The sequence below is a fragment of the Oncorhynchus clarkii genome, unplaced genomic scaffold (assembly GCF_045791955.1).
Source record: "Oncorhynchus clarkii lewisi isolate Uvic-CL-2024 unplaced genomic scaffold, UVic_Ocla_1.0 unplaced_contig_1325_pilon_pilon, whole genome shotgun sequence".
NCBI classification, from domain to species: Eukaryota; Metazoa; Chordata; class Actinopteri; order Salmoniformes; family Salmonidae; genus Oncorhynchus; species Oncorhynchus clarkii.
In genome coordinates this window covers 27,663-41,467 of record NW_027258577.1, presented here as the reverse complement: position 1 = coordinate 41,467, position 13,805 = coordinate 27,663, and the positions used below count along the sequence as shown (strand labels likewise).

The 13,805-nt window shown below is 42.8% G+C and overlaps 2 protein-coding genes across 2 annotated transcripts in view; both read right to left on the bottom strand.

The window, feature by feature from the left end:
• Nucleotides 1-2,949: 2,949 nt before the first annotated feature.
• On the bottom strand, nucleotides 2,950-8,497 carry LOC139397376 (zinc finger protein 436-like). Its single transcript, XM_071144135.1, has 3 exons — nucleotides 8,475-8,497; nucleotides 5,742-6,108; nucleotides 2,950-5,587 (listed from the first exon to the last, which is right to left on the bottom strand). The coding sequence occupies exons 2-3, from the start codon at nucleotides 6,100-6,102 to the stop codon at nucleotides 4,410-4,412; spliced, it is 1,539 nt and encodes a 512-aa protein (XP_071000236.1). The 5' UTR covers nucleotides 6,103-6,108; nucleotides 8,475-8,497; the 3' UTR covers nucleotides 2,950-4,409.
• A 1,449-nt stretch (nucleotides 8,498-9,946) lies between these two features.
• The window catches only part of LOC139397373 (zinc finger protein 271-like), a 30,315-nt gene continuing 26,456 nt past the window's right edge, over nucleotides 9,947-13,805 (bottom strand). Inside the window, exons 3-4 of the mRNA XM_071144131.1 lie at nucleotides 12,669-13,065; nucleotides 9,947-12,039 (exon numbers count right to left, since the gene is read on the bottom strand). Coding sequence (XP_071000232.1) covers nucleotides 10,724-12,039; nucleotides 12,669-13,065 — 1,713 coding nt within the window. The 3' untranslated portion in view covers nucleotides 9,947-10,723. The remainder of the gene's footprint in view (nucleotides 12,040-12,668; nucleotides 13,066-13,805) is intronic.

Below are 13,805 nucleotides of genomic sequence, written 5' to 3'. Positions count from 1 at the left end.
TGTCAGGAAGTCCAGGACCCAGTTGCATAGGGAGGAGTTCAGTCCCAGGGCTGTGAGCTTTGTAATGAGCTTATAGGGCACTATGGTATTGAAGGCCGAGCTGTAGTCGAGATGAACAGCATCCTCACCTATGCATTCCTTTTGTCCAGGTGGGTGAGGGCAGTGTACAGTGAAATGGCGATTGCGTCGTCCGTGGATCAGTCAGGGTGGTAGGCAAATTGGAGAGGGTCGAGTGTGTCGGGGAGGGAGGTGATATGGTCTTTGACTAGGCCTCTCAAAGCACTTCATGATGACAGAAGGGAGTGCTGCTGGTCGGTAGTCATTCAGTTCAGTTACTTTCACTTTCTTGGGCACAGTGAACATCTGGAAGCAGGTGGGTATAGAGGCGTGAGCCAGGGAGAGATTGAACATGTCAGAGAATACCTTTTTCAAAGAACACATATACCTTTTTGAATCCAGTTTATTGCTGAGTGCATTCTGGGAAATAAAAATGTAGTCAATTCTTGAATAGCTTTTCTGACTTTGAGGGGGGGAAAAAAGAGTCGTCTTCTGTAGCTGGGAATAATAATCTCCAGGTGTCCGGTAAATTATTTCTGAAGATACATTTTCTTCACTCCTGGTCTTGCCTGGTCCACATGTCGACATGTTATGAATCAGGGGTTATCACCCTCTTGTCAGTGCATTCGGAAAGTATTCAGGCCCCTTCACTTTTTTCCCACATTTTGTTACAATACAGCTGTATTCTAAAATGAAATTGTAGTTCTCATCAATGTGTGTAGATTGATGAGGATTTTTTTTTATCACAATACCCCATAAAAAAAACAGAAATATCACATTTACATAAATATTCAGACCCTTTACTCAGTACTTTGTTGAAGCACCTTTGGCAGCGATTACAGCCTCTAGTCTTCTTGGGTATGACGCTACAAGCTTGGTACACCTGTATTTGGAGAGTTTCTACCATTCTTCTCTGTAGATCCTTTCAAGCTCTGTCAGGTTTGATGGGGAACGTCACTGCACATCTATTTTCAGGTCTCTCCAGGGATGTTTGATAGGGTTCAAATACGGGCTCTGGCTGGGCCACTCAAGGACATTCAGAGACTTGTCCCGAAGCCACTCCTGATTTGTCCTGTTGGAAAGTGAACCTTCACCCCAGTCTGAGGTCCTAAGTGCTCTGGAGCAGGTTTTCACCAAGGATCTCTCTGTACTTTGCATCGTTCATCTTTCCCTCGATCCTGACTAGTCTCCCAGTCCCTGCCGCTGAAAAACATCCCCACAGCATGATGCTGCCACCACCATGCTTCACTGTGGGGATGGTGCCAGGTTTCCTCCAGACGGGACGCTTGGCATTCAGGCCAAAGATTTAAATCTTGTTTTCATCAGACCAGAGAATCTTGTTTCTCAGGGTCAGAGTCCTTTAGGTGCCTTTTGACAAACTCCAAGCGACCTGTCATGTGCCTTTTACTGAGGAGTGGCTTCCGTCTGGTCATTCTACCATAAAGGCCTGATTGGTGGAGTGCTGCAGAGATCGTTGTCCTTCTGGAAGGTTCTCCAATCTCCACAGAGGAACTCTGGTGCTCTGTCAGAGTGACCATCGGGTTCTTGGTCACCTCCCTGACCAAGGCACTTCTACACCGATTGCACAGTTTGTTCAGGCGGCCAGCTCTAGGAAGAGTCTTGGTGGTTCCAAACTTCTTCCATTTAAGAATGATGGAGGCCACTGTGTTCTTGGGGACCTTCAATGCTGCAGAAATGTTTTGGTGCCCTTCCCCAGATCGGTGCCTCGACACAATCCTGTCTCGGAGCTCTACGGACAATTCCTTCGACCTCATGGCTTGGTTTTTGCTCTGACATGCACTGTCAACTGTGGGACCTTATATAGACAGGTGTGTGCCTTTCCAAATCATGTCCAATCAATTGAATTTACTACAAGTGAACTCCTCCAATCAAGTTGTAGAAACATCTCAAGAATGATCAATGGAAACAGGATGCACCTGAGCTCAATTTCGAGTCTCATAGCAAAGGGTTTGAATACCTATGTAAATAAGGTATCTGTTTTCTATTTTTAATACATTTGCAAAAATGTTTTATAAAAAACTGTTTTTCGCTTTGTCATTATGGAGTATGTAGATTTTAGTATTTTATTTGATCAGTTTTAGAATAAGGCTGTAACGTAACAAAATGTGGACAAAGTTAAGCGGTCTGAATACTTTCTGAATGCACCGTACGATACGATAAGGTCAATGTCAGACAGACCGTTCCATATTCAGACTCATGCCAAAGCAGCCCCCCACACAATGATAAACCAACCTCTCACATCATCTGGAAGGTGGAGAACCTGAGGAACAATACCATAGGAATAGAATCCATAGAAAGGGCTTGGAACCATAGAATTAGGAATTGGAACACTAGAATATAATTCACCTTCTTATGATGGTATTAAAAGGTCAGCTCATTTTGGTCAACCATAGTTTGCCAGTGCTGTGATAAGATAGTGTAAAACAATGAATTTGACGATTATCTGCAGTTTTTTAGCGAGCTAGCCAGCCAGACAGTTTTAGAGGAATAATTCCATAAATGTTTCTAAATAACTACCAATATGCCGACATTCCATTCAAACAATGCAGTCAATCCACAGCCAGACACTGACTGAAATCTGTTGATGATGGGACTTAGACAAGTTGTAAATTAAGTACTGATATTGTATCATAGACTTGAACTCACAGCTTTCCTAGACAACACAAATTGAGACATTTATGGTCTGTTTACATTTATTTTAGAGGCTATAATAATTTTAAATTAAATCCTTATGAACCGTTTTTATAATGATATGAACATTTTAATTCATTCAATTCTATTACACATTTTCTGTTCTCACATGCCTTAATTGTATGTTCCTGTATAAGTAAAAGCAGGAAATGCATCACCTACTGCCATTCATACCAATCATTTTATTTTTTATTTAACCTTTATTTGACTAGGCAAGTCAGTTAAGAACAATTTATTATTTACAATGATGGCCAAACCTTAACCCGGACGACGCTGGGCCAATTGTGCGCCGCCCTATGGGACTCCCAATCACGGCCGGTTGTGACACAGCCTGGAATCAAATCAAGGTCTGTAGTGACGCCTCTATCATTGAGATGCATTGTCTCAGACCGCTGCACCACTCGGGAGCCCTAATCAGACTGGGTTGGATTCTCCCTGACCAGAAAGGTTGCCATTTTCGGGCCATTCTGGAATTTTGTAGGGTTTATGACTTAGCCCCTCAATTCATTTAATAGGATCTCTATGCTTGGAACCGCTATTAGTTAATTTAATTTAACATTTATAAAAACTTCAAGGGGGCATACTGCACTGTACAGCCTTACCTATGGATTGTGGATCAATGAAACGGGTTATCAGCCAACTCAGTGACACCCACAGATTACAATTCTAAAGAGTGTACACAAATATTAGCGTCATAGCTCTTATTGCGGGACTTTGACTGTGGGAATTCACCTCACTATTCAGCCTACAATGTGTATTGAACGTTTGTATGGCACTGTACAGCCTTCCCTATGGAGTGCGCACCCATGAAATGGGGTATCAGCCTACTCCGTGACACCCACAGAACAACTCTGTAGACTGTACACGGCTCTTAGTGCGGGACTACATGCACACATTGTAGCAAATTCACATCAATACGATTCATAAAGCAGGATAATCTCACATCTTCCATTTTGTTTAGGAAGTCATGGTGATGTGTTGCTCAAATAACATGTGAGGTGGTTTGACCGTTTTAGCAGTTCATCACGGTTCCACTGGATGGAAGAAAGCAACTTTTTACTCTGTTTTTATTAAGGGTCGATAGTTTCATCTTGTGGTTGAACGGAGCTACTACACCCACCGTATTCATCCACTTCACTGACCTCTCTTCAATCAGGTCCGTTGGGTGGTGGCAATTCAACCAGGCATCCTGAACGATGCCCAAACTTAGCACTAACAAGCAAGAAAATTAAGGTAATGTAATCAATTTGCACAAATAAAACGTTCTCAAAAGGAGAGTAGCTGTCAGTGTTGTAGTACTCGAGACCAGGACTCACGATTTTCATGACTCATGACTCGACTCTCACATGGACTCGGACTCCACCTGTTGTGACTTAGTTGTCAGAAGTCTCTCTCTTTTGCATAATTCAACATATCTATTTAGCCTAACAAATGTGCAACACTAGCTAGGTTTTCATCCAATTGAAGACAGATTTTCATGTGAATATTTTAAAACCCACATCAATAAAATGTTTCCCACCAAACAGACAGATAACAAAACAGTGCATGATGACAGAGATAAAACATAAAAGCTACTTTCCCATTTAAGGTTTGATGTAACAAATAAAAATCTTACTTTTTAAAACGTTTTTTTTACTCGCCTAAAAAGGTTCGATGGAAATCTGGTTAGTGTCAATATTAATTAGATATGTAGATGCCCAGCTTGGCAACACAATTATAAGGCCGTGGTCTGGCACTGCACTGTGCTTTGCCTTCTGATGTTCCTTCAGGCTTTGTTTCCATTTAAAACAATTCCCACACTGATCACAGCTGTACGGTTTCTCTCCTGAGTGTCTTCTCTGGTGTTGCTTTAGATTTCCTTTCTCATTGAAGCTCTTCCCACATTGGGAGCAGTGGAAAGGCTTCTCCTCTCTGTGTACTCTCCAATGTTTATTTAGGTCTCTTACCCAACTGAAGCTCTTCCCACATTGGGAGCAGTGGTGTGGCTTCTCTCCACTGTGTATTCTCAGGTGACTCTGAAGGCTTCCTTCCAATTTAAAACTCTTTCCACAGTCAGAGCAGTGGTGAGGCTTCTTTCCTGTGTGCGTTAGCTGGTGCCCCTTCAGAAGTAATGACTGACTGAAACTCTTCCCACACTGATCACAGCTGTATGGCTTCTCCCCTGTGTGTATTTTCTGATGTTCCTTTAGATTTCCTCCCTTGCTGAAGCTCTTTCCACACTCAGAGCAGTGGAAAGTCCTATCTCTTGTGTGTATTCTTTGGTGTTTATTTCGACTTTCTTCATCACTGAAGCTCTTCCCACAATGGGAGCAGTGAAAAGGCTTCGCCCCTGTGTGTATTTTCTGGTGTCGCTTCAAATTGAATGACGAACCAAATGTCTTCCCACACTGGGAGCAGTGGAAAGGCTTCTCCCTTGTGTGTATTCTCTGGTGATACTTTAAGGCGTCTACATGACAGAACCTCTTACTACACTGGGAGCAGTGGTACGACTTCTTTCCTGTGTGAGTAAGCTGGTGCATCTTCAAGCTGCTTGGTGTCTGAAATCTCTTGCCACATTGACCACACGGGTACATCTTCTTTGTTTTGAGAGTCTGTTTGTGTGGTAGGAGGTGAGTTGGACAAATAACACTGCCTCTGCAATCTGAGCAGGGGTGGGGCCTACAAGTGTGTCTTCTCAACTCCTCTGGATCATAGAAACTAGTGAAGCAGTCCATGCAGTGGTGATGTTTCTGTCTTGAGTTCCTCCGTCTGTGTTGTTTATGGTTTCCTGATGCTGTGGAACTGGGCTCACTGTCTGAACCTGGGTTGTAGCTCTCTCCTGTGGGAATATGGACATATATATGGGGTTAGGATTAAAAAGGGAACATTGAAAGGGGCTTTAAAAAACTTTTGATGCAAGCAGAAGCCCTACAATGGTTTGGGAATCTCCTGTAGCCACCAAGTCACCAACTTCTCTCCACACCTGAACTTACCTGGGTCACTGATACTATCTACTGCTGCCTCCTCTTCCCTTAGATCTGGAGCAGACACTTCACTGTTCTCCTCCTCTTCTTCTTTGACTGTTCTCTCCCCATGCTCTTCTTTGACTGCCATCTCTACTTCCTCTTTGACTTCTCTCTCCTCCACCTCCTCTTTGACTGCTCTCTGATCAACCTCTATCTCCTCCTGGATTCCTCTCTCCTCCCATTCCTCTTTGACAATCACATTAAGTTCCAGTGTTTGACTGCAGTCCTCCAGCTTCACTGAGACCATCTCTGGACCCTGCTGTGAGCTTCTCTGGTCTGGAACACCACAGCCAGAACCCAGGGACTCTGTGGACTTCTGTTCAGACATGGAAGGCTAGAGATGGATCCAAAAGAGGAAATACATTTAAGGTGAGTTTCACTAAATACTGGAGCAGCTTCGCTAGTAAAATGATAGCTAGACCATGCAAAATATTCCATGCACTAGGAATATCTGCTAATAAATTCAACTTGCTAGCTCACGTTGCTGTGGCGATGGGAACAATACGGTGTCAAGTCCGATTCAAAAGTCGAACACGCACGAGATGGCTCGCGTGAGCAAACACTGAGTGGATGGGTGGGATTCAGAGATAGATGGGAGGGGTTTATGGTAGCTGAAGGATGGTATTAAAAACGTGTCTACCTCCTAACCACGAGGCTACCTGCTTCTAACCACGAGGCTACCTGCCTCTAACCACGAGGCTACCTGCCTCTAACCACGAGGCTACCTGCCTCTAACCACGAGGATACCTGCCTCTAACCACGAGGATACCTGCCTCTAACCACGAGGATACCTGCCTCTAACCACGAGGATACCTGCCTCTAACCACGAGGATACCTGCCTCTAACCACGAGGATACCTGCCTCTAACCACGAGGATACCTGCCTCTAACCACGAGGATACCTGCCTCTAACCACGAGGATACCTGCCTCTAACCACGCGGATACCTGCCTCTAACCACGCGGATACCTGCCTCTAACCACGAGGATACCTGCCTCTAACCACTGCCGCCCCAGGGCTACCTCAGTTTGGGAATACTTGCTCTACACCAACTCGAGCCGCCTACACGCCTGACCCCCACCAGTCTAGTCAATAACTAAAATCTCTCCCCAACACGACTCCATGTTTTTGTTTTATGTATCAAAGGGAAAGGTTTGGAAAACAAAAGTTGAATGAAAACACACATACACCTAAACATCAACACACACAAACAGTACACCCTCCATATAATTAATCCCATAGGCCTAATGGTACTGTAGAGATCTTTTTACTTGCACACAATATAGCTGGGTCTCCCCCGTCCTGCCCCTAGGGGTCCACCGCCCTGCCCCTAGGGGTCCACCGCCCTGCCCCTAGGGGTCCACCGCCCTGTAGTGCCCCAACCCCACTCAGTTTTAGGATCCTCTACTAAACCCCCTCCTTAACTTAGGTACAATGCTCTCAGTTAAACCAGAGACTGTACAGCAAATGAAATCACCTTGGCTTTTGCTTCATGGTTAATTAGCTTCCTAGCAAGCTGACAAACTAGCTTGCCTCATCATTAGCCTGTTTAATAAGAGAAGACCAAATAATTACTTCAATTTCAACATTGAAATCATTGTTGATTAGCTAGCTGGTTTCTCTACTGAAAAACAATCGTACTTACCTCATTAACTTCACTTTTTACCTTCCCATTTCCTCTTTATTGTAAAAAAAAATCTGGTTGGAGAGCAGTCAAGCCGTAATTGTTCCAAAAACATGACCTTATTGTGTTCCAGTAAACTACTACAGGCTCTGTTGAAAATGATAGTAAGCAGTTGGAAGAGCAAACTGGACAACAGTTAAAATTGAATTAAAACATTTGGTGTGAGGGAGAAAGGACGTCCATGTGGGGAGGTGGGTTATTTGTGAGAGTGCAGTGATTTCTGACTCTTCATGTAGTAAGTATTTCTTCAGATGAACACATCTCTGCTCTGGAATGAATTTACTGCCTGCGGGAAGTCACACTGGCAAGATCTCAAGTTTAATTTGTGCTTGCAGGACCACCGTTATTCTCCGTTGACTCAAGTGTTCGCTCATGAAATGATGTTTCAACGCCTGTTCGACTTTTGAAACGGATTTGACACCAAACAACTATAGTCATGTGGAGCTATTATTGGTTTAGCTTACTGACCAGTCCTTGATCACGAATCTCAGTTCCATTACACAGAAGAGTTATCGCTTTAGCTTACTGACGCATTTTACTGTCACCTTTCTCACTAGCAAGGGACGATATCTAGTTAGATAGCTAGCTAAATTACGAGGAATATATTTTACAGTAAACGAGATCTAATACGGACATTTGATTTGTAATCAGTAAATTACTAATGATCTGATTATTACTGAAATGATGTTAGCTAGCTAGCCTCCTTGGCTACCTAACAAACGACCTAGCTAGCCATGCTACATTACTAGCTAGTGGTCCGGGTTGCCAATGGATTTGTCATCTTAAAGATGAACACTTCATATATTTGACATTATTGTCTTGATAACTAATATGGTAATTCACAACACACACCGCGTCTTGAAGATAAACAAACGTGCTTGCTAGTTAGCGTCTTATGGCTAGTTAGCAAGCTAATTGTTGACACAATGTTAATTGGGTGGACAAATAATCCGACTCCTAAGTGATGCTTTCTGTATTTGGAAACATTCTATAACATGTTAGAAAGATAGATTTTTACCTTGACACTTGATTTTGAAAGTTGACAGCTCTTGTTGGTGTCGCTAAGTTAGCTAGAGACCCTTTTACGGCAATGTGAACCCAGCGACATTAACCACGCGATCATACGGACTACATTTCAAAATAAAAGTCCTCCTGGAAAAATCTGCGACAGCCAGAAGAGAAAATTTGCCACCCCTTAAGAGTCTGGTTCCTCTTGGTTCCTGCCTTCTAGGGAGTTTTTCTTAGCCTCTGTGCTTCTGCATTGATTGCTCTTTGGGGTTTTGGCTGAGCATCTGTAAAGCACTGTAATTAGCTTTTATTTTGTATTTTATTTTTACATTTGATTGATTTATCTACACGTTTGCTTCTGTACCATTTACACTAAAGCAGTTATCCCTATACAGCTGTTTGCTTCTGTACCATTTACACTAAAGCAGTTATCCCTATACAGCTGTTTGCTTCTGTACCATTTACACTAAAGCAGTTATCCCTATACAGCTGTTTGCTTCTGTACCATTTACACTAAAGCAGTTATCCCTATACAGCTGTTTGCTACTGGACTGTTAATTCTATAGAAGTTGTCTCCATTACAGGGGTGTGATTTGCAGTGCTGTAAAAAATACTTTGAAGTACTACTTAATTCGTTTTTTTGTGAGTATCTGTACTTTACTTTTACTTCACTACATTCCTAAAGAAAATGGTGTATTTTTTACTCCATAGTTTTTCCCTGACACTCAAAAGTACTTGTTACATTTTGACAAGAAAATTGTCCAACTCACACTTTGTGTGTTGGAGTGTGCCCCTGGCTATCTGTAAATAAAGGTCTGGTTTGCTTAATATAACATTTTAAATGATTTATACTAGCAATTCTATTTATACCTTTGACACTTAAGTATATTAAAAACCAAATACTATTAGACTTTTACTCAAGTAGTATTTTACTGGGTAACTTTCACTTAAGTCATTTTCTGTTAAAGCATCTTTACTTTTAGTCAAGTATGACAACTGGGTACTTTGTCCACCACCTGTGATTTGGAGTCCTCAGACACTGCACCAATAGGATCTGGTTGTGTCTATATCAGGACGTTTTTTTGTGTGTGAAAAATCAAGTCAACTGTTACCAAAACTGTATTTTCATTACAGCCATTTGTTACCGTACTGTTGGAACAAGTTGTTTCCAATAAGGGAGGGTGATTTGGAATCCCCAGACTCTCTGCTAATAGGATCCAGTGTCTTACCATCAAAGTTTGTGTTTGTTTAGTTCTGCGGATCGCTACGGCCTTGTTGAAAACACACAGTCCTGTGAAAAAGCAGGTGGTAAAAAAAACTAAATGACACATTAGAGACGGTGTTGACTGACTAACAGGCGTTGACTGACAAACAGGCGTTGACTGACAAACAGGCGTTGACTGACAAACAGGCGTTGACTGACAAACAGGCGTTGACTAACCCATTGTCTGCACGGTGAATAAAACCAAAATACAAACGTGCTTATCTTGTCATTATTTTATTTTTACTTTACATTATACCCTGCATTATAGTAGACCACTGGTTAATACAGACAACAGCCTTCCCTTAGGTCTGTCCTCTACTTTTTAAAAATCAGGTCATTATTATTAGTGATGCTTTTACCTTTATTTGACCTGGGAAGACATATTGAGACCTAGGTCTCTCTTTCCAATGTGCCCTGTATAATACAATATAAATATACACATATACAAACACAGTCATGGGAAGTAAAACATCACAAATCACCCAGAGAAAGTGTTACATTAAGCAGATACGTGGGCTGTCTGGTGAAATGACATCATTACGCACATAACATGTTCCAGAGAAGTGTGTGTCTTGCTGGTAATGGAAGTTTAGTTCAGAAAGTAAATTGACTTTATGCAGGATATGATCCACGTGATGGAACTCTTTAGTACATTTCCATATGATAATATTATAAATGTACTTCCAAGTGTGACAGAATAATAACCTGTTGTAGAGCGGTAACACTCGCAGCCAGTCGCACGTCCTCCCCACTGGAAACCGGTTTTCAATTCCTGTGTCCACCAGTTTCCTGTGTCCACCCTACCAGTTTCCTGTGTCCACCCTACCAGTTTCCTGTGTCCACCCTACCAGTTTCCTGTGTCCACCCTACCAGTTTCCGGTGTCCACCCTACCAGTTTCCTGTCGTCCCCTGTGTTTTTGGCTGTCTAAATAAAGTGTTAGAAGATCAAATATATATTTTAAAAGAGGTTTAACAGAATAACAAAAAAAAGACAGTCAGTCAATATTAGTCAGATATGTAGATGCCCAGCTTGGCAACTCCATTATAAGGTCAGAGTTGGGCACTGCACTGTGCTTTGCCTCCGTATGTTCTTTCAGGCTTTGTTTCCATTTAAAACAAATCCCACACTGATCACAGCTGTACGGTTTCTCTCCTGAGTGTCTTCTCTGGTGTTGCTTTAGATTTCCTTTTTCGCTGAAGGTCTTCCCACATTGTGAGCAGTGGAAAGGCTTCTCCCCCGTGTGTCTTCTCTGGTGTCGCTTCAAAAATAATGACCGACCGAAAGTCTTCCCACACTGAGAGCATTGGAAAGACTTCTCCCTTGTGTGTATTCTCTGATGTTTCTTTAGGTCTACTGCCTGACTGAAAGCTTTCCCACATTGGGAGCAGTGGTGGGGCTTCTCTCCATTGTGTATTCTCTGATGACTCTGAAGGCTTTCTTCCAATTTAAAACTTTTTCCACAATGAGAGCAGTGGTGAGGCTTCTTTCCTGTGTGCGTTAGCTGGTGTCTCTTCAAAAGTGATGACTGACTGAAATCCTTCCCACACTGGGAGCAGTTGAAAGGCTTTTCTCCTGTGTGAGTTAGCTGGTGTCTCTTTAGGACTCCTGTTTGACTGAAACTCTTCCCACACTGATCACAGCTGTATGGCTTTTCCCCTGTGTGTATTCTCTGATGTTTCTTTAGTTCTCTTAACCGACTGAAGCTTTTACCACATTGGGAGCAGTGGAAAGGCTTCTCTCCTGTATGTATTTTCTGGTGCTCCTTTAGATTTGCTTCTATACTGAAGCTCTTCCCACACTCAGAGCAGTGGTAAGGCTTCTCTCCTGTGTGTATTCTCTGATGTTTCTTTAGGTCTCCTGTCTGACTGAAGCTCTTTCCACACTGGGAGCAGTGGAAAGGTTTCTCCCCTGTGTGTATTTTCTGGTGTCTCTTCAAATTGAATGACCAACCGAAAGTCTTCCTACACTGAAAGCAGTGGTACGACTTCTTTCCTGTGTGAGTAAGCTGGTGCATCTTCAAGCTGCTTGGGGTCTGAAATCTCTTCCCACATTGACCACACGGGTACATCTTTATTTTGAGACTTTGTTGGTGTGATTTGAGGTGAATCGGACAAATAAAACTGCCTCTGCAATCTGAGCAGGGTCGGGGCCCACAAGTGTGCCTTCTCAACTCCTCTGGATCATAGAAACTAGTGTAGCAGTCCATGCAGTGGTGATGTTTCTGTCTTGAGTTCCTCCGTCTGTGTTGTTTATGGTTTCCTGATGCTGTGGAACTGGGCTCACTGTCTGAGCCTGGGTTGGAGATCTCTCCTGTGGGAATATGAACAGATATGGGGTTAGAATCAGGAACAGCATTAAAAAAAAGGTATAACAATATTTTGAAGATAAATACACAACGCAGAGACAGAGGTCGAGAGGTCGAGAGGTCGATGCAGAACTAAAGGTCAAGAGGACAAAGTCAACAGAGATGAGGTCGATGCAGAACTAAAGGTCAAGAGGACAAAGTCAACAGAGATGAGGTCGATGCAGAACTAAAGGTCAAGAGGACAAAGTCAACAGAGATGAGGTCGATGCAGAACTAAAGGTCAAGAGGACAAAGTCAACAGAGCATTAACGATCAATGGGGACTTATCAATGGAAATAGTTGGTTTTCAGTTCAACATCTGTTAGGAATGTCAGTCTTGAAATCATAGCTACGTGTGGCACGTTCTCATTGGTCCAATCCTGAAATAGGATGCTTGTTATTTTGCCCATTGGCTAAATTGGTCAACCACAGGCTAGGGCTGGGTTACAAAGTACACCCTGTCCCTTTGTTCTGTGGAGAGAATCACTGAGGAGAGAATCACTGAGGAGAGAATCAGGAGTAGTGATAATAGTTCTGGAATCCTCTGGGGCCACCGAGACACCTCCCTCTCTGTGTACTCCACGCCTGAACTTACCTGGGTCACTGATACTATCTACTTCTTTAGTTCCTAGATGTTGAGCAGCTTCTTCCTCGTTCTCTTCTGCTTTCACTGATCTTTCCTCCACCTCTTCTTTGATGCTTATATCCTCCTCCTCCTCCTCTTCTTCTTCTTTGACTGTTCTCTCATGCTCTTCTTTGACTGCCATCTCTACTTCCTCTTTGACTGCTCTCTGATCCACCTCTTTTACTTCTATCTCCTCCTCGATTCCTCTCTCCTCCTCCTCTTTGACAATCACATTGAGTTCCAGTGTTTGACTGCAGTCCTCCAGCTTCACTGAGACCATCTCTGGATCCTGCTTTGAGGTTCTCTGGGCTGGAAGGCCACAGTCAGAACCCGGGAACCCTGTGGACTTGGGTTCAGACATGGAAGACTAGAGATGGATTCAAAAGAGGAAGAACAACAAGTGAAAGGTGATTTCCACAAAATCCATAATAAAGGGATAAACCATGCAAAATATATGTACTAGGAATCTCTGCTTTAAAATGATAGCTTTATAGCTAATTGTGTGTCATGAACAACAGAGTGAGCAACAATAGTGGAATCGGTGTTTCACCTTCAAATTAAAAGTCCCCCAAAGGAACTGATGCAAACATGCAAATAGTGGAATCCTGCCACAATTGGACAAAATAATGCTAAACAAGTTTGGAATGTTGTTTAAATAAATTCAACAAGACATTAGGTTGTTAATTTGACCCCCCCCCAAAAAATCTGTTGAAATCACATTGTGAACGTATAGACTTCAACATTGCATTGGGGTCCTTATCTATGGATCTTGGGTCTATGAAATGGTGTGACACCCACAGATTACAATTCTGAAGAAATAACACAAATATTAATATCGTAGCTCTAATTGAGGGACTTTAATTGTGAGAAATCACTCCCCAGTCAGTCTACTGTGCATATTGCCATGTAGAACCAGGGTCTGTAGTGACGCCTCTAGCACTGAGATGCAGTGCCTTCTAGCACTGAGATGCAGTGCCTTCTAGCACTGAGATGCAGTGCCTTAGACCACTGCGCCACTCGGGAGCCCAATGACTTGAGATATTACCCTAATAAAAGTTCAGAAACTTTTGTGAAGGTCTGGTGAGGTATGGCTGGTATTAGGCGGTC

What these genes read in the sequence shown, in the direction of transcription:
- LOC139397376 (XM_071144135.1), bottom strand. Translation starts at nt 6,102, where the DNA reads ATGTCTGAACAGAAGTCCACAGAGTCCCTGGGTTCTGGCTGTGGTGTT. An exon ending in AGATAGTATCAGTGACCCAG is followed by an intron (nt 5,588 to 5,741) that starts GTAAGTTCAGGT and finishes ATATTCCCACAG; the next exon opens with GAGAGAGCTACAACCCAGGT.